At 45.6% G+C, this 27,810-nt stretch overlaps 1 protein-coding gene across 1 annotated transcript; it reads left to right on the top strand.

Annotated features, from left to right (window-relative positions):
• Positions 1 to 690: 690 nt before the first annotated feature.
• Positions 691 to 27,544, top strand: TNFRSF10D (TNF receptor superfamily member 10d). Its single transcript, XM_010365393.2, has 9 exons — positions 691 to 1,107; positions 11,683 to 11,782; positions 18,112 to 18,225; positions 19,560 to 19,671; positions 20,985 to 21,229; positions 21,806 to 21,837; positions 22,258 to 22,440; positions 26,963 to 27,035; positions 27,207 to 27,544. The coding sequence occupies exons 1-9, from the start codon at positions 991 to 993 to the stop codon at positions 27,338 to 27,340; spliced, it is 1,110 nt and encodes a 369-aa protein (XP_010363695.1). The 5' UTR covers positions 691 to 990; the 3' UTR covers positions 27,341 to 27,544.
• Positions 27,545 to 27,810: the final 266 nt, after the last annotated feature.

The following is a 27,810-nucleotide window of genomic DNA, read 5'->3' as shown; positions in this document are numbered from 1 at the left end:
TTTGGAAGCCACTCCCCTGATTCCCCTGTCTCCATAGGGCCTCAGTACTAGAGCCCTCAAGGTTGGTCAGGGAGTGTTTGTGCCTTGACCATGCAAAGGGTGCCAGGCTGTGGCTAGGGATGCCCCTGGCTTTCCTCTCCATCCTACCTACTCCTCAACCTCTGCACGTGCCCGTCGTGGCCTCTGCGTCCTTCATTTTGTCCACTCATGCGCTCACTGGGCCCCTCCTTGGTGCCAGGCACCCGCTGCTGAGGGGTACCAAGCCCCTGCCGGAGAAGCTTGGTGCTGGGTCACAGCAGCAAGGGGGCTGGAGGCAGTGGCATCAGAGCAGTGGTCAGTGAGGCCGCTGTTGGGGGAGGGAACGGGAGCAGAAGCTGAGTGGACTGAAGTCCTAAAGCCAGGAAGTAGTTCAGGGTTTAACAAGAGGAGAGACAGGCGTCCCGGGGAGGGAGCAGGCTCAGGAGAGGCCTCCAGTGCCGCCTTTGAACCTCACTACACCGACTTCAGCAGCGCAGTGGGAAGCGCCTCAGCTCCTGCCCCTTCTGCTTGCCACAGCCTGGACAGGACCCGGAATCAAACCACAGGCCCTGGGTCACCACTGCCGGCAAGAACTAGTTCCTCTCCGTCCACACACCCACGCACACAACCTGGGCCCTCCCCGAGGTGCTGGGGGAGGCCATGCCCCTTTTCTGAGTGCCTGGAAGTGACTGCGGGAAGGGAGTACAAGTGACCACGCCTTTTCCGGAGTATAAAAGCAGAGGTGCACTGGTTCTAGATCCTTGAGGAATCGCCACACTGCCTTCCACCCCCGCCAACAGTGTAAAAGCTGTGTAGCTTCTGGCTGTGTAGCTGCGATTCTGGCTGTGTAGCTGCGGGAAGCTTTCCACGCGCGCGAGCTACGGGGACCATTTCCGGACGATTTCCGATTGAGTTTGGCGCTTTTTACCCAAACTTCAGAGGGGCGAAGAGCCTCCACCCACCTCCCTTCTCATGGGACTTTGCGGACAGAGCGCCCCGACCGCCTCGAGCGCTCTAGCAGGGCGCTATCCAGGAGCCAGGACGGCGTCGGGAAAGTTTGTTGTCGTCATCGTCGCAGTTCTGCTGCTGGTGAGTCCCCGCCGCGGTCCCTGGCTCGAGAAAAACGTACCTGGCGCCGGGAGTGGGCAGGGAGAGAGGGGGACACGGCAGGGACGCTTGGCCCGGGTCGCCTGCGGCGGTTCATGCCCAGGCAGGACGAACCCGTCGTCGGAGTCGGGAAGATTGGGAGGGTCCCCTGGCTGGGCAGGAGCGACCCGGCCGCGAGGAAGCAGAGCGCGCGCTCCCTCTGGCTGTCCCGTGAGGCGAGGACCACACTGAGCTGCCCTGGAGTAAGTTCCAGAATCAATGGAGGGAGGGAGGGAGTCAAGATGGAAACTCCGGAGTAAACCTCTGGAAGCCACAGAGCGGTGGCCTCTTTGGTTCGTCCGTCCGTTCGTTAATAACATTAACCCAGGCCTGGCGCGGTGGCTCCTACCTGTAATCCCAGCACGTAGGGAGGCCAAGGCGGGCGGATTACCTGAGGTCGGGAGTTGGAGACCCGCCTGGCCAACTTGGTGAAACCACGTCTCTACTAAAAAGACGAAAATTAGCCAGACATGGTGGCAGGCGCCTGTAATCCCAGCTACTTGGGAGGCTGAGACAGTAGAATTGCTTGAACCCTGGAGGCAGAGGTTGCAGTGAGCCGAGATTGCACCAGTGCACTCCAGCCTGGGCAACAGAGCAAGACTCTTAAAAAAAAAATTAACCCTATGTTTACATTGTTAAACGTGTTCCTTGGAGATCCGTTTAACCAACAGCCGGTGAAAAAGCTTTCCAACGCTTGTTTTTGCAACTTGAATTTCCTCTAGAGTCCTGAAAGTGGCAGGACGCGGTTAACCAGTGTCTTCCACTGTCACCCGTGTGTCCCCTCTGCATCCCACAGACAGGCCGCGGGCTGGCCCCTTCCTTCAGCATAAAAGGTGTAAAGTTCTCGTTGTGAGTTGGCTTTGGAAACTGAGATTGGTGGTGGGATGCACAAGTAAGGACGTATTATAAGTAAAATGTGCAAACTGCCAGGACTTTTTCAGAGTGATTGACGTTTCTGCCAACAGCACTTTCTAAGGTTCCTTACATAATACCAAAACAAAAGGGGGAGGATAAAGCAAGATTACAGGAACCATGAGAGTTTGCATGTTTTCTTTCGACGAATTAATACTAAATTCAGAAAAGCAGTAACATTTTCACCTCTCAAAAATTATACAGCCGACTTCTGCAATAGTTTATAGTGGGTGGACCTACCTGAGGCAGCTAGAAGAATGGCTGTGTTAGGACAGTGGACCTGAAGAGAGAATGCGCGGATGACCAGTGTAGACAAGGCCAGCAACGTGAATTTCACAGTTTTGGGAATGTGAACTCTATACATCCCAAAGGAGGCTTTGAGCCCTCCATCAGTCTTGCCCTATTAAATGCATTTCAATGCACAATCGTTCTTTAAAATTTTGGCGCTAACACAAATCACATTAGATGTTTTATGGCAGTACATTCAGATTGATCTTCCTTTAAACAAGGGTATTATATTTTACTGCATGGGTAAGCCACAGGTTAATTCACTGTTGCTGCCTAGGGGCAGCTTGTTAGATCCCACCCTGACTTTGCCTTTGCTAATTCCAACAATGTTGTACTAAATACCCTTGTATGTATCGTGTGTCCACATATCCATGTGCACCAGCTTATTGGGCAACTCCTTAAAAGTATAATTTTACTTCTACTTCTGTGGGATAAATGATTTCAGAAGTTTCTTTAGATGTTCACAGATTTTCCTCCAAAAGACCATTGAACTCAGCATATACTCACACCTAGTCCACAAATGTGCCTGTGTCCCTACACCCTTGCTACACTTAGCATTCATTTTTTGCTAGTCTAGGAAGTAAAACGTGATTCATCACATTGCTATGTACTTTCATTCCTTCATGGTATTAGGAATTTTCAAGGATACAGGAGTTCTTTGGTACTGGGAGTACCAAAGTACCAAATCTACTCCCAGTGGATTACCGGGGGATCCAGATGAGGCAGCAGGGGAGGGTGGCAGGGAAGACCGAATTCCCAGCTATCCTCCTGGGAAACCATGGTCAGCTGGGGCCAGTCCCTGCCACCCGCCATGCCTGTCAATGGAGATAAGGTCTCCGTCCTCAGGCTTTCAGGAGGATATCAGATGAGCCTGGAGCTGAGCTCAGTTCCTGACCCCACGTTCTGGGTCTGTCAACGCTGGACTGGTTCAATCTCTGTGACAGGTGCTTCTACCCTGCCCCTCTCTTTATCAAAGTAGGAATCGAATAGATCCAACGGCTCAGAATCTCGTACTCTGAGGCTCTCAAGGACTCCTGAGATTGGAGGCTGGGAACAGCTGGGCCCTGCTGTGCTTCCCCTCCAGCTCTGTGACACTGGTGTGGCCCCAGCTCCTGCCTGTAAAGTGAAGAGGAGATAAAGATCTTCAACAGCCCTGTGTAAACCTCAGAGGGCTGTGTTACAAGGTGTGGGAGGATGAATCACATCCTCAGGGCTGGTGTCAGTCATTTTGGACTCTGGATCCCCAGGGCATATGTCCTCCACCCAGCAGAGGCTGCACCTGCTCCTACCTGCACCTCAGTACCGGCTCCCTGAGCTTAAGGCAGAAACATTTTAAGACTGGAGTGGAGCACCATGCGGAGGGGCCATCGAGGAACAGAGGAGCCAGAGTTCAAGTGAGGACAGTGATGGCACTGCAGGGCCACAGCCTGGTTTACCTGCCACGCTTCCAGTTGTCCTTCTGGTGGGTGCCCGGCCTGGGTTGGAGTTCGAAGAGTGAGCAGGAAAGGTCTCCTACCATGTGGCTGCAGAGGGCTGCTCATTGAGCCCCTACTGAGAGGCCACGGTCCTGGTTCCGGTCCTCTGTCCTGTATCCGGGAGTGGCAGGGCAGCGAGGCTCTAACTTCCAGGTTAGGGACGGGGGCAGTGGAGACAGTGCCATGCCCTCAGCCTGTGCTGTTGTGTAGCTGGTGTCCTGCTCCCAGCCAGCAACTGCACATCTTCAGGTAGTGGATTTTCCTAACAACACGGGGAGATGAGGGTGGATCGTTTTCCCTGTCTTACAAGTGGCAAAATGAGATTCAGGAGCAATGTCTCCAGCATTTTTGGCCTCACCTTCTGTATAATAGCAGCCATATTTGGGCCTCTGCAGAGCTAGAGTTCTCTGAGCAGCTGCTTCTCTGATCTCTGTCCTGCACTTGGCTTCTGGGAGCTCCTGTGGGTCCTCAGCAGAGTCCACAGAGCTCTTTGGGGTCCCCTCTCTGTGCCACAGCCTGGAGCCTGTCCTTAGGCTGTAAGCTGTGCTCACCTCATGGGCTTGCGGGGAAAGTGGTTCACCCAGGAAATAGACAGTGAGCCTTTTATTGTCTTTGGAGTCTGGTGGAGCCAGGGAGGATGGACGAACCCCATGTGAATCCTGCTCCCTGGAGCCCACGGTGTGGTGGGTGAGGTGACACCAGGAATCATGTAACTAAAGGAGGTACAGTGAGGGAGGCATGAGATCACCACCCTTGCCTCCCCCTCCTCCAGAGATGCCATGCTGGTGCAAGGCCATAGGATGTGGTATTGTTGGCCTGGAGGATGGTGTTTGGATAGAGTCACCATTGAGTCATAGAGGAAAGCTAAGCTCCCCTTGAAGGGTTTTTTTTTTTTTTTTTTTTTTTTTTTGGCTGCACCTGAGAATTAAATAGACATAAGACAGGTACACAGGAGAAAAGCACATACTACTTTTTTTTTTCTTGAGATGGAGTCTTGCTTTGTCGCCCATGGTGGAGTACAGTGGTGTAATCTCAGCTCATTGCAACCTCTACCTCCCAGATTCAAGCAATTCTCCTTCTTCAGCTTCCTGAGTAGCTGGGATTACAGGTGCCCACCCTCGCACCTGGCTAGTTTTTGTATTTTTCGTAGAGATGGGGTTTTGCCATGTTGGCCAGGCTGGTCTCAAACTCCTGAGCTCAGGTGATCCACCCACCTTGGCCTCCCAAAATGCTGGGATTACAGGCATGAGCCACCATGCCTGGCCAACACACACATTTATTTAATGCAAGTTTTACCTGGTGCAGAAGAAGCAGTGAGAGTCAGTTACTTATGTACTGAATTAGACCAAGTAACTTGTGAAGAAGCAAGTAAATACGTGGAAGCTAAAAAGATGAGTGGTTCTATTCTAACAAGGTCTGCACAGTACTCTCTTGGCCTCGACTTCTCATCCTTAAAAATAAGGAGATTTCTTGGGGGAACTGCCCCCAATATTTCAACATAGGTTCTTCCTATGTTCCCTAAGTGGTCTGAGAAATAAAGAGAAAGAATACAAGGAGAGGAATTTTGCAGATGGGCCGCTGGGGGTGACATCACATATCAGCAAGTCCCTGATGCCCTTGAGCCACAAAAGTAGCAAGTTCTTATTAGGGATTTCAAAAGGGGAGGGGGTGTACAAACAGGGAGTAGGTTACAAAGATCACATGTTTTAAGGGGCAAAGAAGCAGAGCAAAGATCACTTGCTTCTGAAGAAGCAGGACAAGGCAAAATCAGAAACTCCTGATAAGGGTCTATGTTCAGCGGTGCACGTATTGTCTTGATAAACATCTTAAACAACAGAAAACAGGGTTCGAGAGCAGAGAACCAGTCTGACCTCAAATTTACCCAGGCTGGTGTTTCCCAATCCTAGTAAGCCTGAGGGTACTGCAGGAGACCAAGGCATATCTGAGTCCTTATCTCAACTGCATAGGACAGACACTCCCAGAGCAGCCGTATATAGACCTCCCCCCAGGAATGCAGTTCTTTTCCAAGGGTGTTAATATTATATTCCTTGCTAGGAAAAAGAATTTAGCGATATCTTTCCTACTTGCACATCCGTTTATAGGCTCTCTGCAAGAAGAAAAATATGACTCTATTCTACCTGACCCCACAGGCAGTCAGACCTTGAGGCTGTCTTCCCTTGTTCCCTAAAATCGCTGTTATTCTGTTCTTTTTCAAGGTGCACTGATTTCATGTTGTTCAAAAACATATGTTTTACAATCAATTTGTACAGTTAGATACACTTATAGTGGTCTTCAGGTGACGTACATCCTCAGCTTATGAAGACAACAGAATTAAGAGATTAAAGTAAGACAGGTGTAAGAAATTATAAAAGTATTAATTTTGAGAACTGATAAATGTCCATGAAATCTTCACAATTTATGTTCCTCTGCCGCGACTCCAGCCAGTCCCTCTGTTCGGGGTCCCTGACTTCCCACAAGAGAGATTGTCCTATGTTTCCCTGGGGACTTTCATCTCCTGCTTTTAGGAAACAAAAGAGGTCAAAGCATGTTCTTGCACCTGATGTTTTTCAATCAATAGCCTTTAATTCGTAATAGTCAATGGGCCAGGGTGGATGGGCAGGGTGCGATGGCTCACATCTGTAGTCCTGCCAAGGTGGGTGGATCACTTGAGCCCAGGAGTTCAAGACTAGCCTGGGAAACATAGCAAAATGGTGTCTCAAAAACAAAAACCAAAATAAAACAAAAAAAACAAAAAACCACACACACACACACAGAAAATCATGTCATGTGAAGGAACCTAAGCAGAATGCATACCATTTGATTCCTCATCTTATTACAATGCAACCAATGTATTGCGACAAAAAGCAGAAGTGTTGTTGGCGACATAGGAGCAAAGTGGAAGAGAGGATTACATTGAAAAATGAAGAAACACTGCAGGACGGTAGACATGTCGTCTTATTGTGGCGGTAGTTCCACAGTGTATACATACATCCCAATCTACCAAACTATATGCTTCAAAAATGTACACTTTGTTTCGTATCCATTATACCTCAATAAATCTATTTTAAAAAAACCTTCAATAGAATATAAACACTTGAATGTATACTGTATTCCCTGTAACACTTACACATAGATCATGGAAATATGTTGCATAAGAAGTCAGTATCCAGTTAAAATGGAATTCTAAAAGATAATTAACATTAAAATATGCAGGGGAAAAAGGAGTAAAATTATACTAGACAATCATAGTTTTTCGGGTTTTTTTTTTCCGGAGAGGGAGTCTCGCTCTGTCGCCTAGGCTGGAGTGCAGCGGCGCAATCTTGGCTCACTGCAAGCTCTGCCTCCCAGATTCACGCCATTCTCCTGCCTCAGCCTCCCGAGTAGCTGGGACTACAGGCACCCGCCACCATGCCCGGCTAATTTTTTTTTGTATCTTTTTAGAAGAGACGGGGTTTCACCGTGTTAGCCAGGATGGTCTCGATCTCCTGACCTCATGATCCACCCACCTTGGCCTCCCAAAGTGCTGGGATTACAAGTGTGAGTCACCGTGCCCAGCCTAGACAACCATAGTTTAAATGGTAAACTTATAGGTCTATTTCGACTATCAATTATTGCACTAACTGTAAATCCACTGGACACTACAGTCAAAGGTAGAAAGAGTTTGAAGGGCTGAAAAAACAAGACTCCGCTATATCTTGTCTATAAGAGCTGGGACTTAAAAGGAAGACACAGATGCTGTCTGTTGAAAGTAAATAGATGGAAACAGATACACCATGCAGAGTGTAAGGCCAAGGAAACTGCCGTGGCTATCTCAGTATCAGAGGAAGGTGATTTTGTTAGCGGTGGACGAGATCTGAGTTACCTTACGTTGAAGGTGGCCAATCCTTACGGTTCCACAGCAATTTCAGCTCTTCACCTCCTGAGAAGAAAGAATAGGACTGAGGGGCATGAGGCAGAAGGAGAGATGGAGGCAAGTTTCAGAGCAGGAGTGAAAGTTCATTAAAAAGCTTTAGAACAGGAAGGAAAGGAAGGAAGGGAAAGAGAAGGAAAGTACAGCTTGGAAGTTGGCCAAGCAGGTGACTTGAGAAACAGTGTGCAGCCCACCTGCCTGAGTTGGGGTTTTATGGGCTGGCATACTTCCAGGATCTTGCCTTCTCCCCACTCCTGAAATCTTATTGGGAAACTACTGATCAGTTTCAGGTGTTTTCTATGTATTGGGAGACTGCTTTTTTCTGGCATCGGCTATAACTAGTTTTTTTTTCTTTTCTTTTTTTTTTTTTTGAGACGGAGTCTGGCTCTGTCGCCCAGGCTGGAGTGCAGTGGCCGGATCTCAGCTCACTGCAAGCTCCGCCTCCCGGGTTCCCGCCATTCTCCTGCCTCAGCCTCCCGAGTAGCTGGGACTACAGGCGCTCGCCACCTCGCCCGGCTAGTTTTTTGTATTTTTTAGTAGAGACGGGGTTTCACCGTGTTAGCCAGGATGGTCTCGATCTCCTGACCTCGTGATCCGCCCATCTTGGCCTCCCAAAGTGCTGGGATTACAGGCTTGAGCCACCGCGCCCGGCCTAGTTTTTTGTTTATTTTTATTTTTTTTTGAGAAGGAGTCTCCCTCTGTCACCCAGGCTGGAGTGCAGTGGCGCGATCTCCGCTCACTGCAAGCTCCGCCTCCCAAGTTCACGCCATTCTCCTGCCTGAGCCTGTCGAGTAGCTGGGACTACAGGTGCCCCCGACCACGCCCGGCTAATTTTTTGTATTTTTAGTAGAGACGGGGTTTCACTATGTTAGCCAGGATCGTCTGGATCTCCTGACCTCGTGATCCGCCCGCCGCGGCCTCCCAAAGTGCTGGGATTACAGGTGTGAGCCACCACGCCTGGCTGTAACACCAATGGTTACTTTAGAGACGCAGTTATCAACCACCTGATGGTCGCCGAACCCTACTGGTGTCAGAAGCTGGAGAGCCCTCCTGCCCTGCTCATACCTGACTAGCTACCTACTGTAACAATTTCAGGACACAGAATATTAAGGGAGATCAAAAGGGGCCTTTGTAGTTAAAAAGGTTAATTCTTCAAGGAGTGTAATAATAATCACAAATTGTGTATGCCTAGTAATACAGCTTCAAAACACATGACACAAAAACAGAATTAAAAAGAGATTAAATCAGCTGTTTCTCTGCACTTGGTAGCACAATCAGATGAAAACGCCAGTAAAGAGGCAAGCGACTTGCACACTGTGAGCCACCTTGATTTAACTGACATTTAAAGAGCAGGAGTGGAACATCCACTGAACCCTCATTCCTTTCTATGCTCATGATACTCTCACCAAGATAGACCGGGTTCTGGGCTATAAAAACACGATACGATCTCTACACTTAATGAAACAAAACTGGAAATCAGTAACAGTCCGTAGAGAATTCTAAAATTTTGTTATTGAACAATACACTTCTAAAAAATCTGTGGTTCAGAGAAGAAATCAAAAGGGAAGGTAAAATGTTACAAAATAAATTATAATAACAATATAACTTCAAAACTGGTGGGAAATGGCTAACAGTGCTCAGGGTGAAATAATACAGCTTTCAATGTTTCTACTAAAGAATTGAGAGTTGGGGAGATGGGGAGTTACTATCGAAGGGTATGCAGTTCCTTTGTGGAGTGATAAAATATTCTAAGATTGATAATAGCGATGATTGCATAGCTATGAGTATATTAAAAACTACTGAAATGTAGACGTTAAATGGGTGAATTATATGAATCATCATCATTACTAATTATGTGAATTGTATCTCATTAAAGCTGTCAAAAAAAGAAAAAAATGTGAAATGTATGGCCTGAAGATCTACATTAATCAATCATAAAATATAAGCATAAATTTAAACCAAACAAAGTAACAAGGAGGAACATAAATCAAGGAAATAGAATACAGACCACAAAAAGAACTGACAAAATGGACCGTGTGTGGTGGCTTATGGCTGTAATCCTAGTACTTTGGGAGGCCCAGGCAGGCAGAACACTTGAGCTCAGGAGTTAGACCAGCCTGGGCAACGTGGTGAAACCCCAGCTGTACAAAATACACAAATGTTAGCCAGGTGTTGGGGCACATGCCTGTCTGTGGTCCCTGCCACTTGGGGGACTGAGGTTGGAGGACCACTTGAGCCCGGGAGGCAGAGGCTGTAGTGAGCAGAGATTACACCCCTGCACTCCAACCTGGATGACAGAGGGAGACCCCGTCTCCAAAAAAAAAAAAAAAAAAAAAAAAAAAGAATTGACAAAATGCAAAGTTGGTCTTCAAATGGAGTAAGAGTGTGAGAGCAGAGAAAGGAGACAGAGACATCGCCTGAACCTAGAGGGACCGCGGCCCGAGAAGGAAGGATTTGAGAAACATGCCTTAGCTTTGCTGTCACCAACTACTAGACAGGCTTTGATGTGGAAGAAAGCCACATTTTGTCTTGTTTAGATCCAGGCAGTTGAACAAAGCCCAGCATAAGTAGCTTTTATTGTAACCACTTTGTTTTTACTCAGGAGCAAGATTATATTAAATTTAATTAAATAAGTCTACAATTAAATTAATTTTGTACTTTAAAACACTCCCAACTTAAAAGTTACAAAAACTATACACAAAAATTTGAAAAATAGTTGTTGGCATGATGAAAGCTATTATTGAATTATTTAGTGTGTACTTTCTACAAGCAAGGAAATTAACATCAACACGTTACCACTATCTAATAAGCAGACTCTGTTCTGATTCTCCAATTGTCTTCTTCTTGTCATTTATAACACACAGATCATGGCCAGAATCCCTGAATTGCTGTTTCATCTTTTTCTGTAACTGTTTGATATTTACTGAGAACAGCTTGTCAAAGTCCCTTGTAAAGCAGAAATTACTTAATGTTTGATGCTATATCCTGACTTTCTTTAAGGTTATATTATAACCCTCATTTATAAAACTGTGTATCTTTATGTGTGTGTGTGTGTGTGTGTGTGTGTGACAGAGAGAGAGAGAGACAGAATTCACCCACTAGGTCAATTAAACACTTGGTCAAACTAAATATATTAGATGCTATTTCGGCTTGAAGGGATCATATGTGTTTTTTGTATTCTGCTTGTTTTTGAGACGGAGTCTCACTCTGTTGCCCAGGCTAGGGTGCAGTGGCGTGATCTGGGCTCAGAGCAACCTCCGCCTCCCAGATTCTGGAGGATGCTGAGGCATCCCAAGTAGCTGGGACTACAGGCACCCGCCACCACATCCAGCTAATTTTTTGTATTTTTAATAGAGATGGGGTTTCACCGTGTTAGCTAGGATGGTCTCGATCTCCTGACCTCGTGATCCACCCCCGACAGACTCCCAAAGTGCTGTGATTACAGGCATGAACCACCGCACCTGGCCTTTTATATTCTTATAAAATCTTTTCTTGCCAACCACAGTGGTGTGTTCCTGTTATCCACATTACTTGGGAGACTGAGGCAGGAGGATCAGTTGAGGCCAGAAGTTCCATGCTGTAGTGGACTATGATCACACCTATGACTAGCGACTGCATTCTAGCCTGGGCAACATAGCAAGACTCTATCAAAAAAATAAAAAATAAAAATAACTCTTCTGCCCACATTTTCTGGGGTAAAGATATTTTATGTATAATGTGAGAAAAGGACACAGATATGTTTTTCTTTATAGAAAATAGCTGCCCTAACAGGCCAAGGAACAAACACGGATGCAAAAGAATGAAAGTTTGGAGCTGGAAAGAAGTCCAAGCTCTGATGGGTTTTGCCACTTGGGGTGAAGGGAATGTGAGACGGAGCCTGGGAGAGGTGAGGTCTGGAAGCCACTCACGCCCATCTCTGCCTTGTCCCCACAGGTCCAAGTTGACTCTGCCACCATCTCCCGGCAGGACGAAGTTCCCCTGCAGCCAGTGGCCTCACAGCAACAGAGGCGCAGCCTCGAGGAGTGTCCAGCAGGTGCACTCTTATTTTTAAAAATCAGTTTATTTTTAATTGACAGATAAACATTGTGTATATTTATGGTGTACACCATGATGTTTTGAAATATGTACACATTGTGGAATGGCTAAATCAAGCTAATTCACATACTCATCATGTATTTGTGGTAAGAACACTTAAAAATCTACTCAGCAATTTTCAGCTATACGGATGCAGAGCCCTGGGATAAGCCCTCTTTGCCCTCCTCATCTGTGGGTTCTGTAGCCATCCTCATCTGTGGGTTCTGTAGCCATCCTCATCTGTGGGTTCTGTAGCCATCCTCATCTGTGGGTTTCACATCCGTGGCTGCAACTAACACAGATCAAAAATATGTGGAAAAAATAATGGAAATGATAACACGACAATAAAAGTAGATAAAAAGCAATGCAGTATAGCACTTATTTACATAGGATGTCTATTGCATTAGGTATTACAAGTAACCTCGAAATGATTTAAAGCGTATGTGCCTGGGGTATATGCAATACTACCCCAATTTATATCAGGAACTTGAGTAAGTGCAGACTTTGCTCCATGGAATATATTCCCTGTGAATAGAAGGCAGGACTGTACAACACATCGTTTTAGTAACTGTAGTCACCATGTCACACTATACATCTCTTGAATTTATTTCCCCCTATCTCACTGAAATTTTGTATCCTTTGACCAACATATCTGCAACCCACCATCCCAACGTAGCCCTGGTAATCACCATTCTACTCTTTACCTCTATGAGATTAACTTTTAAGATTCCACATACGTGAGATCATAAGGTGTTTGTCTTTCTGTGCCTGGCTTATTTCACTTAGCATAGTATCTCCAGGTTCATCTGTGCTGTCAGAAATCACAGAATTTCCTTCTTTGTTAAGGCTGAATAGTATTCCATTATGTCTGTGTACTACATTTTCTGTACCTTTTCATCATCGATGGACACTTAGGTTGATTAAATGTCTTGACCATTGTAAATAATGCTCCAGTGCACATGTGAGGGAAGATATCTCTTCGACATACTGATGTCATTTCCTTTGGATGTATACCCAATAGTGGCATTGCTAGATCATATAGTTGTTCTATTTTTTGTATTTTGAGGAACCTCCCTACTGTTTTCCACAATGGATATACTAATTTCCATTCCCACCAACAGTGTACCAGCATTCCTTTTTCTCCCCATTGTCATCAACACTTGTTATCTTTTGTCTTTTGGATAATAGCCATTTTTACAGTGTGAAGTGATATTTCATTGTGGTTTTGATTTGCATTTCCCTGATTAATGATGTTGAGCATTTTTTTCATATACCTGTTGGCCACTTCTGTGTCTCCTTTTGAGAAGTGTCTATTCCGGTCCCTTGCCCATGCATCCATTTTAATTGGATGATTTGATTGCATGCTATTGAGATGCTTGAGTTCTGTGTATTTTGGATATTAACCAAAATCTTGGATCTTTTGGCTATCCATCTCTCATCCTGTAGGTTGTCTCTTCACTCTGTTCATTGTTTCCTTTGTTGTGCAAAACCTTTCTAGTCTGATATAATCTCATCTGTCTGTTTTTGCTTTTGTTGCCTGTGCATTTGGGGTCATAGCCAAGAAATCATTGTCCACACCAACGTTGTGAAGATTTTCCCCTATGTTTTCTTGTAGTAGTTTTACAATTTCAGGGCTTATGTTTAATATTTAGTCCATGTTGAGTTGATTTTTACATATGATGTGAGATAAGGATCTTATTTCATTCTTCTGCATGTCAATATCTACTTTCCTCAACACCATTTATTGAAGAGGCTGTCTTTTCCCCATTTTGTGTTCTTGGTATCTTTGTCACAATCAGTCGACTGTAAATACATTCATTTATATCTGGGTTGACTATTTCATTCCATCAGTTTTATCTTCGTTTATGCCATTACTATTCAGTTTTGATTACTATACCTTTGTAATATATTTTAAAATCAGTATGATGCCTCCATCTTTTTTTGTTTGTTTGTTTTGCTTAAGATCACTTTGGCTATTTGAGGTCTTCTGTGGTCCCATACACATTTTAGAATTGTTTTCTCTATTTTGGTAAAAAATGTCATTGGAATTTTAATAGGCATGCATTAAATCTGTAGGTCACTTTGGGTCATATGGACAATTAAGCAATATTGAGTTTTCTAATCCATGAATGTGTACTGTCTTTCCATTTATTTTTGTTACTTTCCATGTCTTTCATCAATATTTTACAGTTTTCAGATTTTTCACCTCTGTCATAAATATATTTAAAAGAGTTGCTGCCTTGACATCCATTTTTAGGCCCGATATAAGTTGTTTAAAACCCAATCATACCACAGCATCTTTTGCCCAATTAATAATTCCTTTCCCTGTTCAATTGTTTTTGATCTAGCACATTTGTTCTTCATCTCCCTGACCCCAAACCCAACACATCCTACAGCAGCTGACTACAATAAAACCCAGTGGTTCACACCAGAGCAGTGTGAACCTTCTTTGCAGGTGTTGTCTTCCACCATCCCTGTGGGAAAGCCTAGCGTATAATGCCCATGGATCTTTATAAAGGTGTAGTCCCATGGGTCCTCTCTCTCTGTCTCTTGCTCCCCTACACACCGGGTTGTGTCCTTGGACTGGATGGCTCCCCACTTCCCATAAGTGCTGCAAAGTGTGCTCTCCTCTTCTCTCTGGAGTCTGTAAGTAACACAGCACTTCTGTGGTTCCTGTGTTTTTTCGTGTTGCTTCCTCTGTGTTTTCCCTGACTGACACATCTGAACCTAACATCTTTCTCCATCTTGGGTCTCTTAAAGAGTGGCTATCTCCTAAAGAGTAGAGATAACTTAAAACTGGACTTAGGTCAGACAAGAGCCACAAGGTCTTCTGCTAGTAAAAGTAATTGACTTGTTGAAGGGGCACCCACAACATGAACACCTAAATAGGCATTAGACAGTCCACCAGGATAAATAAGTTTTCTGTGAACATCCGTGATGAAATCTCCTGGATTCCCCCCTCCAGGGTAAGGCTAGAATTTATAGCCACTCTACAGAGAGAAACCTGAAAACCAAATTAGAAAAAAATACAGCCACCACCTTGGTTGAATTTATTCTTAAGCATTTTTTGTGGCTATTACAAATGGGATTTGCAGATAGTTTCTTGTTAGTGTATAAAAACACTATTGAATTTGTAAGTTGAGTTCATGTCTAACTTTATTTTATACTGATAACAATTTATCTTTGGTCTCATAAACAAACTTGACACTTTTTCTTTCCCTGTCTTATGTTTTTTTGATGTCATTATTTACATCTTTTTATGTTGTATATTCCTTAACAAATTGTATTAACTATCATTTTAAAAAATACTTTTGTCTTTTAACTTTTCTACTAATGATATAAGTAATTTGTACACTATTATGATTATACTAGAATATTCTGAATTTGACCATGTACTTTACTTTAACCACCTAGTTTTATATTTTCACATAGTTTGGTGTATCCAGTTAGTGTTCTGTTCTTTCAGATTGAATAGCTCTCTTCAGCATTTCTTGTAAGGCAAGAATTTATGTATTTCGTGTAAGGCAAGAAGTGTTAAAGATGAACTCCAATGATTTTTTTGTTTGCTTGTTTGTTTGTTTGTTTGTTTGTCTGATAAAGCCTTTACTGCTCTTCATTTCTAAAGGACAGGCTTGCCAGGTACAGTATTCTTGGTTGGCAAGGGTTTTTCCTTTCTATACTTTGTGTGATTCCACTCTCTCCTGGCCTGTGGGTTTTCTGCTGAGAAGCCTTCAATAGTTGTATAAGGGTTCCTTTGTGTACATTGCTTTTCTCTTGCTGGATTCAAAATTCTATTTGCCTTTGATTTTTGGGAATTTGTTTAAGATAAGTCTTGGTGAAGATCTCTTCATGTTTAATCTGTTTGGGGATTTTTGGGCTTCATGAATGTGGATGTCCATTTCCATCCTGATTTGGGACATTTCCTTTAATTATTTCTTTAATTACACTTTCTGTTCCTTTCACTTTCTCTGATGCTCCTTGGGCCACCATAATGCATGTATTGTTTTTATTCACGGTAACCATTGGTACCGTTGGCCTTCTTCCCTCTTTTTCATTCTTTATTGTTTTTTTCTTTCTGTGACTTCGTAATTTCAAACGATCTGTTTTCAAGCTCACTGAGTCTTTCTTCCAATTAGTTAACTCTGCTGTTGACATTCTCTGGAATTTTTTAGTTCAGATATTGTGTTGTTTAATTTTAGAATTTCTGCTTGGTTCTTTATGTTGTCTGTATATATTAAACCACTCATTTTGCTCATGTATTGTTTTTCTGACATGACTTAGTTGTCTATCTGTATTCTCTAGTAGCTGATTAAGCTTCTTTAAGATGAGTATTTTCAATTCTTTGTCAGGCTGTTGCAAATGTCTGTTTGTTTCGGGTTGGTTACTTGTGCTTCATTTTGTTTCCTTGGTGCCGTCATGATTCCCTGATTGCTCATGAGCCTGAGGCAATGTGTGGGAATGTGCTCTTTGAAGAAGCAGGGACTTATTCCAGTATTTACAGACTGGCTTTGTCAGGGAACGCCCTTGACCAATCAGCCTGTACACAGATTCTGGGCAGGCCATGTGGTGTGGTTCAAGGGTGGTCAGAACCTGTATCCAGAGAGGTGACCTGAGGCCTGATTCCATGGGGGCTGAACTGGCACTGGAGTAGGCCTTGTACTTGGGTCTGCAGATGTCAGCCAGGTGCTGTGATGGGCCTCATCCTTGGGTCCACAGGGAAGGACCTGGAGTCTGAGTTCATGGGGACTGACCAGGACTAGGACAGACCTGGAAGCTGAATCTGTGGAGTTGGGTCAGGATCCTGGGTCTGTAGTGCTAGCCCAAAGGCACAAGCTAAGACTGATATCTTAGCTTATCATGCCCTTATCTCTATGTCCTTCCAGACTTCTGTTTCCTACACTTCATGGTTCTTTATTTCATAGGGATACGTTGGATGATTTCTGTCAGTCGGGCACCATGCTAATGGGGATAATTGTAAGACGCCCTGCCTTCATGGAACCTTTTCTCTGGGATAGTGTTAAGATACACAGATCAAAATAACAGTCAGAAATTCCTGATCGGAACCATGAAGAATAATTAAGTGATGAGTGAGACGGAGACAAGGTTGGTGGGGCCTCTCGAGGATGGTGGTTTTAGCCAGTATCCAAAGTTGGACAGCGATAGTTGTGCAGAGAGCCAGAGATAGTGCTCCTGAGCAGCCTGCCTAGGAATGAGAGCCGCAGGGTGCAGGGGCTGGGGGATACTGAGCAAAGACAGGGCCACCATAGTGAGTGGACAGCAAACAGGTCAGGTGGACCAGCATGGACGGATCACATGTAGATGAGGTTGGATTTGATTTTGTTATTTTATTTTATTGTTAAAAAAAAAAAGTAGACTGGGCATGACGTGGTGGCTCACGCCTGTAATCCCAGTACTTTGGGAGGCCGAGGAGGGTGGATCACCTGAGGTCAGGAGTTTGAGACCAGCTTGGCCAATATGGTGAAACACCATGTCTACTAAGAATACAAAAAATTAGCCGGGTGTGGTGGTAGGTGCTGTAATCCCATCTACTCGGGAGGCTGAGGCAGGAAAATCGCTTGAACCTGGGAGGTGGAGGTTGCAGTCAGCCGAGATCGCGCCTCTGCACTGCAACCTGGGCGACAAGAGTGAAACTCTGTCTCCAAAAATAAATAAATAAAATATTCCTTTTTTTTTTTTTTTAAGAGATAGAGTCTCACTCTGTCGCCCAGGCTGGAGTGCAAGGGCGCAATCTTGGCTCACTGCAAGCTCTGCCTGCCGGGTTCACGCCATTCTCCTGACTCAGCCTCCCGAATAGCTAAGACTACAGGCGCCATCTGGCTAATTTTTTGTATTTTTAGTAGAGACAGGGTTTCACCGTGTTAGCCAGGATGGTCTCGATCTTCTGACCTCGTGATCCACCCGCCTCGGCCTCCCTGCCAAAAAAAGATAAAATATTTCAAATATTTATATTGATTACATATTGAAATGTAGTGTTTTGGATATTTTAGGTTCAAAAGTAGATTGTTAAAATTAACTTGACCCTTCTTTTTACTGTTTTAATACGGCTGTCATAGAATTTGAATTTTGCGTGTGGTTTGTATTATATTTCTGTCAGCAGTGCCAGTCCAAGGTGTGTAATAGATGCAGAACTGATGACAAGACCAAGCCTGGAAGAGTGGATTTCTCCGTCTGGATTCCACTGAGGGCCAAAAGAGAAGTTTTCCAGCCACTGCCAGCCTCTGGGAATTCTGTGGTGACTCATTCATTGGCTTTTCTCTCCTTTTCCAGGATCTCATAGATCAGAACATACTGGAGCCTGTAACCCGTGCACAGAGGGTGTGGATTACACCAACGCTTCCAACAATTTGCCTTCTTGCCTTCTATGTACAGTTTGTAAATCAGGTACAGAATGTGTGGACCCCGTGCCCAGAGGTGGAGTACATAGTGATGAGGTGGGTGGGAGCTGTAGCTGATATGAGTTGGGGAACCAAGTTCTAGCCCAACTTTGTCTTCGTCATGCCCGTTCCATGATTATGACTGGTTGATTGAAAAAAAAAAAAAAAAAAAGAAATTTTTTTTTTTTAGACGGAGTTTCGTTCTTGTTGACGAGGCTTGAGGGCAATGGCATGATCTTGGCTCACTGCAACCTCCGCCTCCCGGGTTCAAGCGATTCTCCTACCTTAGCTTCCTGAGTAGCTGGGACTACAGGCATGCGCCACCACGCCTGGCTGATTTTGTTTGTTTGTTTGTTTGTGTGTTTTGAGACTATGTCTCGCTCTGTTGCCCAGGCTGGAGTGCAGTGGCACCATCAGGGCTCACTGCAAGCTCCGCCTCCTGAGTTCACGCCATTCTCCTGCCTCAAGCTCCTGGATAGCTGGGACTACAGGCGTCCACCACCACATCTGGCTAATTTTTTTTGTATTTTTAGTAGAGATGAGGTTTCACCGTGTTAGCCAGGATGGTCTCGATCTCCTGACCTCGTGATCCGCCCGCCTCGGCCTCCCAAAGTGCTGGGATAACAGGTGTAAGCCAACGTGCCCGGCCAGTTTTTTGTATTTTTAGTAGAGACAGGGTTTCTCCATGTTGGCCAGGCTGGTCTCGAACTCTGACCTCAGGTGATCCACCTCAGCCTCCCAGAGTGCTGTGATTAGAGGTGTGAGCCACTGTGCCCAGCCAAAATCTTTTCTATAATGCATACCAACTGGCTGGGAACTCTTCTGAACTATTGCCTGCAAGGGGGTGGGGGCATCATTACAGCACAGAGGAGGCCTGGCCCAGTGGACAGGGCTGGGTTCCAGTGGTGGCACGGGTCTGCTCCGGGAGCAGGCTGTTTCCTCCGGGGCTCTGTGCTCCTGGCAGGTGCTTGGCCTCACTCAGCCTTCAGGTTCTCAGGCCCCTCCCAATCAAGGCCAGGTCTTTTGGGAAGTCCCCCAAGGGCTCCTTTCCTTGCAGAGTCTCTCAGGTGATGCCCTTGCGCCTCCCTTGCTACTGACCTTGCCATCTCAACAATGCTTTTCCCCTAATCTGATGTAATAAATAATCGTGGTCCTTTTGTATTGGTCCTTATGTACAGGGTGGGTGTCCTGTATGAGTCCCGAGTATGCTGGTGCAGAAACCGGCCCTCAGAACTCCTTGGTGAACTGAGTTGAGCTGAGTGGGAGGGGATGGGGTGGTGAGGAAGGGTGGACTGACATGTCAGGGAAACACATTCCCAAAACCTTATGCTCTGTTGTCAGGTCAAACAAATAAAAGTGCCTGCACCACGACCAGAGACACTGTGTGTCAATGTGAAAAAGGAAGCTTCCAGGATGAAAACTCCCCTGAGATGTGCCGGAAGTGCAGCACAGGGTGAGACAGCAGCCAGGGGCTCCCGACAGCTTTCAACAACCTGAAAAGACCTGAGTCACCTCGTACCTCTGTCTCTCCCCTGACCCCATGAGGCATCCCTGAGCCTATGGGGTTTCCTGAGCCTGCGGTGGCCCCTCCTGGTCCATCTGCCTGTCCCCACCCCTACTCCCTGTGGCAGCCCCTTCCCATACCCTCCCTAACCAGAGTCCCTTTGGCCAGGCTGAATTGTTCACTGGGCACAGGAGGTGACTTTCTAGGTCCCTTGAAAGTTTTCAGGGGACCTAGGAAATGTGATTTCCTTTTGAAATCAGAAGAAAACACTTGAATCCAGCCTGGCTTGTGTTTGTCCTTATTCCAAATTGGTTTAAAAAAAATGCAATTTTAAATTTTTTTTTTTTTTTTTTTTGAGACGGAGTCTGGCTCTGTCGCCCAGGCTGGAGTGCAGTGGCCGGATCTCAGCTCACTGCAAGCTCCGCCTCCTGGGTTTACGCCATTCTCCTGCCTCAGCCTCCCGAGTAGCTGGGACTACAGGCACCCGCCACCTCGCCCGGCTAGTTTTTTGTATTTTTTAGTAGAGACGGGGTTTCACTGTATTAGCCAGGATGGTCTCGATCTCCTGACCTCGTGATCCGCCCGTCTTGGCCTCCCAAAGTGCTGGGATTACAGAATTTTAAATATTTTTTATGCAGGTGGAGACCCATAAAGGAAAAAGTGCCTGTAGCTCACAAAAATCATAAGGCTGTGGGTGGAGCTCCCTTAAGTTCCCATGAGGACCTGAGCCCATCCCTCTGGCCTCACTCCTGGCCTCTGACTTCTCAATAAGTCCTTCTTTTTCCTATTTGGGTTTTAGGGGCAAGGAGAAACTTGCTCATCTCTGGCCCTCCACTGTTTGCTGTGATTGGGAGGAACCAGCAGCAGACAGGGTGGGGCGAGGGCTCACTGGTACTGTGGGTTAACTGGAGGAAGGGGCTCAGCTTGTGGCCACAGGGGTTTGTGATCTTCCCCTGGAGTGTGGCTCCTCCTAGTGCAGCCTCCCCTGCAGCCCAGGGAAGCTCAGTGTGTGCCCAGCACAGAAGGCTCCTGGAGCTGCAGCTCTGACCCCAGAGCAGGGAGGCTGAGGGGCTGAAGTGCGCATGTTCAGACCCTTCCCCAGCCTCAAGAGGGGAGCATAGGGGAACCCCCTGCAGACACGAGGAACCTATCCTTCTCTGACATCCTCTCAAGGACATTGGGCAGGGAGCATGGCTCCTCTTTCATCTCACCTGGCCAGCTTTCCATCAGGAGTCCCCGTCTCCCTCCCTGTGTGTACCCAGGTGTCCCAGAGGGATGATCAAGGTCAGTGATTGTACGCCCTGGAGTGACATCAACTGCAGTGCATCAGCTGCCAGTTCCACTGAGAAAACCCCCGCAGCGGAGGACACAGTGCCCACCGGACTGGGGACTCCTGCCCTTTGCGGTCTCATAGCTGGCATCGTTACAGTCATTCTGTTTGCGGCTGTGTTTGTTTACATCTTACGTCAGAAGAAACTCATTTCTTCACTGAAAGGCATCTGCTCAGGTAGGTGCTGGCTGAGGGTGGGGGCACTGGACACTGTCTGCCCTGCCCCCTCCCACTCTGTTCCCACAGACAGTAATCCCCATCCCTGCCCCTGGTCCAACTGTCTTCAGCCTGGCTCGATCTTCCTCCTTGTGATCGCCCCATCCCCACATCCTGTTTATCCCCCAGGACCCGTGTATCATCGCCTCTCTCAGGGCTGGGGGGTCCCCTCATCTCCCAGTCAAGTCTAGGAGGGCAGGGCCAGTTCCTCCCACCTTCAGGCCCAACCAGGCAGGGGGCAGTCGGCTCCTCAACTGGGTGACAAGGGTCAAGATGAGAAGTGGTTGCAGGATTTATTCAGCCTTGGTCAGAGCAGAACATAGAGATTTTCCACGTGTTGGTTTTTACTCTAGTTCCCCTTCTCATCCCCCTTCCTCAGGGTGTCCCCGAATTGCAAGGCCCTATTCCTGTTCCCAGCCCCAGGTCTCCTTGTCCAGTGTCCCTGCCCCCAGCCTACCCCTGTGCCCCGCTGTCCTCTGGGAGGGAGGTGCTGTGTGGGTGCTTCCCCGCCTGCTAACAAGACTCCTTCTCTTCCAGGTGGTGGAGGGGACCCCGAACGTGTGTGCAGAGTGAGTTGGTTTCTCCAGAAACTGGGGGCTTCATGGGTTCAGGAACTGCTTCCCGTCCACTGCCGAGCCCGGGTGGGCACAATTCCTTGTCCTCATAGCTGCCCTGACTCTAACGTGGCCTGGGGTATCTGGGCTGACTGTGGGGGACACATGGACATTTTGAGCAGCACACAGACTGGCGGGCCGTGCTGCAGCCCTGTCCTTCCTGCAGGCTGGGTGACACCATCACTCCACATCTGGCCCCGTGGGGATGGGGTGACCACCTGACCCACCTCCGCAGTGGGTCCTGGATGTGCTGAGCCTCAGCTGCCTGGGCTGACCTCATTGGAAGGGATTGGGGATGGCAGGTCCAGCTGCCAACTGGGGACCTTGAAGCTAAGCCCTGGGTGTGGACTTGAGTGGGCTGTTTGCCTTCCCAAGGTCTTTTTCTGGCGTTCACATCCTTCACGAGTTCCTGGGACGGAGGACAATGCCCGCAACGAGACCCTGAGTACCAGATTCTTGCAGCCCATCCAGGTCTCTGAGCAGGAAATCGAAAGTCAGGAGCTGGCAGAGCCAACAGGTGTGACTGTACAGTCGCCAGAGGAGCCACAGCGTCTGCTGGTGAGTTGAGGAGGGACTGTGCCATGCCTGGCCTGCTGCCTACACAGGACTTTGAGGACAGTGGGAGATGGCAGTGCCTCCGCTCTCCTGGCCCAAGGGGACATGAAGCCTTTGGGAGACAGGGGACTGCAGGGGACGGAGCAGCTGCACTGAGGTGGTGACTGTGCCAGTCTGCAGGACATCTGCTTCTTATTCCTTGTCCCCAGAGTCTGGATCTCCACAGGCATACAGTGGGTGTCACAGGGTTCGTTGATGACTGACTAAGGCTGCACAGTCTCCATCGTGTGCTCCTAACAGAACTCAGGGAGCCCCTGCTTGAAACAGCAGAAGTTTTAAATGTACTTCAAAATTCTCACTACACTGAACATACTTCATAGCAAATCTTTGTCCAGATTTCTGATCAAGTATGTAAGGAGGCTTCTGGGAGGAAGTAGGATTTCTGCATAGAAGTGCTTTTATATTGCACAAACACACACATCCAGTTATTCACTTGGATTCACCAGTTTTGATATGACATTGAATAGGTGTCAAATCTTTTTTTTTTAAGCTTCGAAAGTTCTTTCCTTCAAGATAAGATGATCCTATCTAATTTCTTACGAACTTTTAAAGAACGATTTGGTTTGTAGCATTCACCAGTGGAATGTAGGTGCCATTTCTTTTGCAATGCTGTGTGAAGGGAGGAACTCTCTGAATTATTCTGAGTCATTGTCTCCTTCTTCCTCGCCTGTTTAAGAAGTGATTCTCCTCTTGTTCTCTGCTTTTGGCTCCTCTTTGACCACTTGTCAAATACTTATCTGGACAAGGATCACTTTCCACCCGTTTTCTTCCTTTCCTATAGCTACACCCCATGTTTTTTTTTAATGAAGTATAAAAAGGGAAGAAAACAAACAAAAAATGTCAGCAATTACTCCATGCTGCTGAATCTCATTGCACCTTTGTTTTGTAATTTGTAGAGATCTGATCTTGCTATGTTGCCCAGGCTGGTCTCAAACTCCTGGCCTCAAGTCATCCTCTCACCTTGGCCTCCCAAAGTCGTGGGATTACAGGCATAAGCCACTGCACCTGACCGCGTTGCACATTTTTTGAAAGTGGTAAATGCAGAGCCACACATCTGCCATACTGTAGGAAGTTTCTCAGTCATAGTGGTAGTCCCCCAACACTTCCTCCAGCCTCTATCCCTTCTTAATTCAGGTAAATGCAACAGAGAATATCTTGTGATTCTTTGTGGAAATCTTTATGCATATGCCACGTATATTCATACAAGCATATGTACATTTTGTTTACATTACAGGGATTATGTTACATATAATACACTGCCAAAGGAAACTTGTTTTCATTTTTTCTTTTTCCTTTTTCAAATTTATTTTGATTCAGGAGGTACATATGCAAGTTTGTTACCTGGTTATATTGTTTGACGCTGAAATTTGGGGTATGAATGATTTTATCCAGGTTGTGGGCATGGTATCCAACAGTTAGTTTTTCAACCCTTCCTCCTCTCCCTCCCTCCCCGCCCTGGTAGTCGCCAGTGTCTATTGTTGCCGACTTTATCTTTGTAAGTACCTGATGTTTAGCTCCCACTTATGAGTGAGAACATGCAGTATTTGGTTTTGTGTTCCTACGTTTAATCACTTAGTATCATGGCCTCCAGCTTCATCCGTGTGGCTGTAAACAATATGATTTCATTCTTTTTTATGGCTGTGTAGTCTCCCAAGGTGTATATATACCACATTTTCTTCATCCAATCCACTGTTGATGGGAACCTAGGTTGATTCCACGTCACTGCTATTATGGATAATGGTGTCTTTTGGTAGAATGATTTGTTTTCCTTTTTGTTTTTTTTTTTTTTTGAGATGGAGTCTCGCTCTGTCACCCAGGCTGGAGTGCAGTGGTAGGATCTCAGCTCACTGCAAGCTCCGCCTCCCAGGTTCACGCCATTCTCCTGCCTCAGCCTCCCGAGCAGCTGGGACGCCACACCCAGCTAATTTTTTGCATTTTTAGTAGAGATGGAGTTTCACTGTGTTAGCCAGGATGGTCTCAATCTCCTGACCTTCTGATCCACCCACCTCGGCCTCCCAAAGTGCTGGGATTACAGGTGTGAGCCACTGCACCCGGCTACACCCGGCTAATTTTTGTATTCTTTTTTTTTTTTTTTTTTTTTTTGAGGCGGAGTCTCGCTCTGTCGCCGGGCTGGAGTACTGTGGCCGGATCTCAGCTCACTGCAAGCTCCGCCTCCCGGGTTCACGCCATTCTCCTGCCTCAGCCTCCTGAGTAGCTGGGACTACAGGCGCGCGCCACCTCGCCTGGCTAGTTTTTTGTATTTTTTAGTAGAGACGGGGTTTCACTGTGTTAGGCAGGATGGTCTCGATCTCCTGACCTCGTGATCCGCCCATCTCGGCCTCCCAAAGTGCTGGGATTACAGGCTTGAGCCACCGCGCCTGGCCTGTATTCTTTAGTAAAGACAGGGTTTCACTATGTTGGTCATGCTGGTCTTGAACTCCTGACATCGTGATCCACCCGCCTCACCTCCCAAAGTGTTGGGATTACAGGTGTGAGGCACGGTGCCCCGCGCTACTGATTTTTATACATTGATTTTGTATTCTGAAATTTTGTTGAAGTTGTTTATTAGTTCCAGGAGCCTTTTAGTGGAGTCTTCAGGGTTTTCAAGAATCATACCGTCCATGAAGAGTTTTGACTTCTTCATTTCGTATCTGGATGCCTTTTCTTTCTTTCTCTTGCCTGAGTGCTCCGACTAGGACTTCCAGTACTATGTTGAATGGGAGTGGTGAGCGTGAGCATCCTTGTCTTGCTCCAGAGTTCAAGGGGAATGCTTCCAGCTTTTGCCCATTCAGTATGATGTTGGCTGTGGGTTTGTCATAGATGCTTTTACCATTTGTTCCAATGGGAACTTTCTAATGTTTTTTAATATCCAAAAGAGCAAACACCTCTTCCATACTTTTTCAAAATGTATTATTTTACCCAGATAAAATTCACAATTAAAAGATTTCCTCCATCCTTTCCTCCTGAAAAAACTCGGCATTTTTGTCAATTCGCTTTAAAATTAAAAATTAATCTAGAAATACTGACTATTTTATAAATATAAATATACATATTTTATAAATATTCAGTATTATATAAATATATAAATATATATTTATATATAAATATATGGATTTATATAATAAACATAAATTTATATATAAATACATTATATGTAATATAAATATATATTATATTTATAAATATAATATATATACATACATACATAAATTTATATATAAATAAAATAATATTTATATATAAATAAAATAATAAATAGTGAATATAAAATATTCAGTATTTCTAGATTCAGTATATTTATTCAGTATAATAATATTCAGCATAATATTTATTTATAAATTTATAAATAAATAAATATTCAGTATCTCCTTATCAAAGGAGGTAACATTTGGTAACATTTGTATCTCCTTATCAAAGGAGGTAACATTTGGTGTCAAGTATTTTATTGTAATTGAGTTGTGATTTGTGTTTCTCTTCAAACAAATTATTCCTGTTTCTTATGGCTGTTTAGTACTTCGTATCCAGTATGAGTTGGATAGCCTTGTAATTCTGTTTGTTAATTTATTGCATCTGCTATGTTTTTAACATTCCTCCAAGCATACATTCCTATTTCAGTATTGTAGTTTCATTTTTAGAGATTTTAAATGACATTGAAAATAGTAATTATTATGTCTGCCCTCTTCCAAGCGTCTCGCCTCATTTTAATTTTCCATCTTGTTGCCTAGGCCAGACCTTTCAGAACCATGTTCAGCTGTGCTTAGGGAAGGCAGGTGTTTGGGTCCTGATTTGATTTCTGGAGAAGACCTCCAAAGTGTCACCCTTAGGAATGGCGTTCACTTTTGGCTTCATATAGAAATTCTCATAATCAAGAACGCAACCTACTATTCTAAAAGGTTCTGAAAAAGATCAGAATTGGTATTTAATTTTACCAATTGTCTCTCCAGCGACCATGGAGACTACTGTTTTATTTAATTACACTATTGATATGGTACAGTATTAATGATCAAAGGTCATTTACAGTCTTGGAATAAATCATTTTGTTAGGTTTTCCTGGGTGTTCTCATATATACTCTTCTGCCAAGACTTCTGCTGGTGAGAATTGTGTAAGGAAGTGATCATTTCCTGTGAGGGTGGGTGGGAGTTGATTAGATGGGGCAGAAGGGGACTTTCTGGGGGTGGTGGCAATGTTCTATGTCTTGATCAGGGGATAATTACCCAGGCATATACAGTAGTCAAACTTGGGCAGAACACTTACAAAGTGAGCATTTACTGCATGCCACTTATGTCTCAATGAGTCACCAGCACACAGAGCCCAAGAGCTGTGCAGGACCAGAGGTTTGTCTCCATCTCCATGGAGACCCGAGATGGGAAGCCCTGTAGGTCTCTTGCTGGCTGGTGGTCGGGGTCAGTACTGGACTGCAGGACTCCTGACTCTGACCAGAGCATTCCCCACTGTGTGTTACAGGAACAGGCAGAAGCTGAAGGGTGTCAGAGGAGGACGCTGCCGGTTCCAGTGAAGGACGCTGACCCCACTGAGAGTAAGTGTTTTGTGCCTTGAGACAGGGAATAGGGACAGTGTCCTACCTGCTGTCCCTATAGCTGAGAGGGCTTTTCTGGAGCATTCACTGCTGGAAGCAGGGGGTCCCATGTCGATCCTGTGCTGATTGTCCTTGGAGCATCGAGACCCTAAATCTCTTCTCTCTTCTCAGTCAACACCTTGCTGGATCCCTCGGCAACACTGGAGGAAGGACATGCAAAGGAAACAATTCAGGACCACATGGTGGACTCCGAGAAGCTCTTTTATGAAGAAGATGATGCAGGCTTTGCTACGTCCTCCCTGTGAAAGAATCTCTTCAGGAAACCAGAGCTTTCCTCGTTTACCTTTTCTTCTAGAAGGGGAAGCAGCCTGGAAGAGACAGTCCAGTACTTGAACCATGCCTCAACTAACTCTGCTATCTAATATGGTAATATGGTGCAGCTTACCAAAGGTCCTAGAACTTGGTCAATGCACTTGAAGTAATTTTTATGAAATACTGCGTGTGATAAGGAAACTGGGAAAATTTGTATAAGACTCTTGGCGGCATAGTTATACGATTGTCTATTAACGGTGGTTTTCGTCCAAGTGCGGTGGCTCATACCTGTAATCCCACCACTTTGGGAGGCTGAGGTTGGTGGATCGCTGGAGTTCAGGAGTTTGAGACCAGCCTGGTCAACACAGTGAAACTCCGTCTCAATTTAAAAAGAAAAAAAGTGGTTTTAGGATGTCATTCTTTCCAGTTCATCATCATGAGACAAGTCTTTTTTTCTATTTCT

The sequence above is a fragment of the Rhinopithecus roxellana genome, chromosome 9 (assembly GCF_007565055.1).
Source record: "Rhinopithecus roxellana isolate Shanxi Qingling chromosome 9, ASM756505v1, whole genome shotgun sequence".
NCBI lineage: Eukaryota > Metazoa > Chordata > Mammalia > Primates > Cercopithecidae > Rhinopithecus > Rhinopithecus roxellana.
The sequence above is the reverse complement of the archived record's forward strand: the minus strand, read 5'-3'. Positions and strand labels throughout refer to the sequence as shown.

What these genes read in the sequence shown, in the direction of transcription:
- TNFRSF10D (XM_010365393.2), top strand. Translation starts at nt 991, where the DNA reads ATGGGACTTTGCGGACAGAGCGCCCCGACCGCCTCGAGCGCTCTAGCA. An exon ending in TGCCGGAAGTGCAGCACAGG is followed by an intron (nt 19,672 to 20,984) that starts GTGAGACAGCAG and finishes GTGTGTACCCAG; the next exon opens with GTGTCCCAGAGGGATGATCA. An exon ending in AGGAGCCACAGCGTCTGCTG is followed by an intron (nt 22,441 to 26,962) that starts GTGAGTTGAGGA and finishes TGTGTGTTACAG; the next exon opens with GAACAGGCAGAAGCTGAAGG.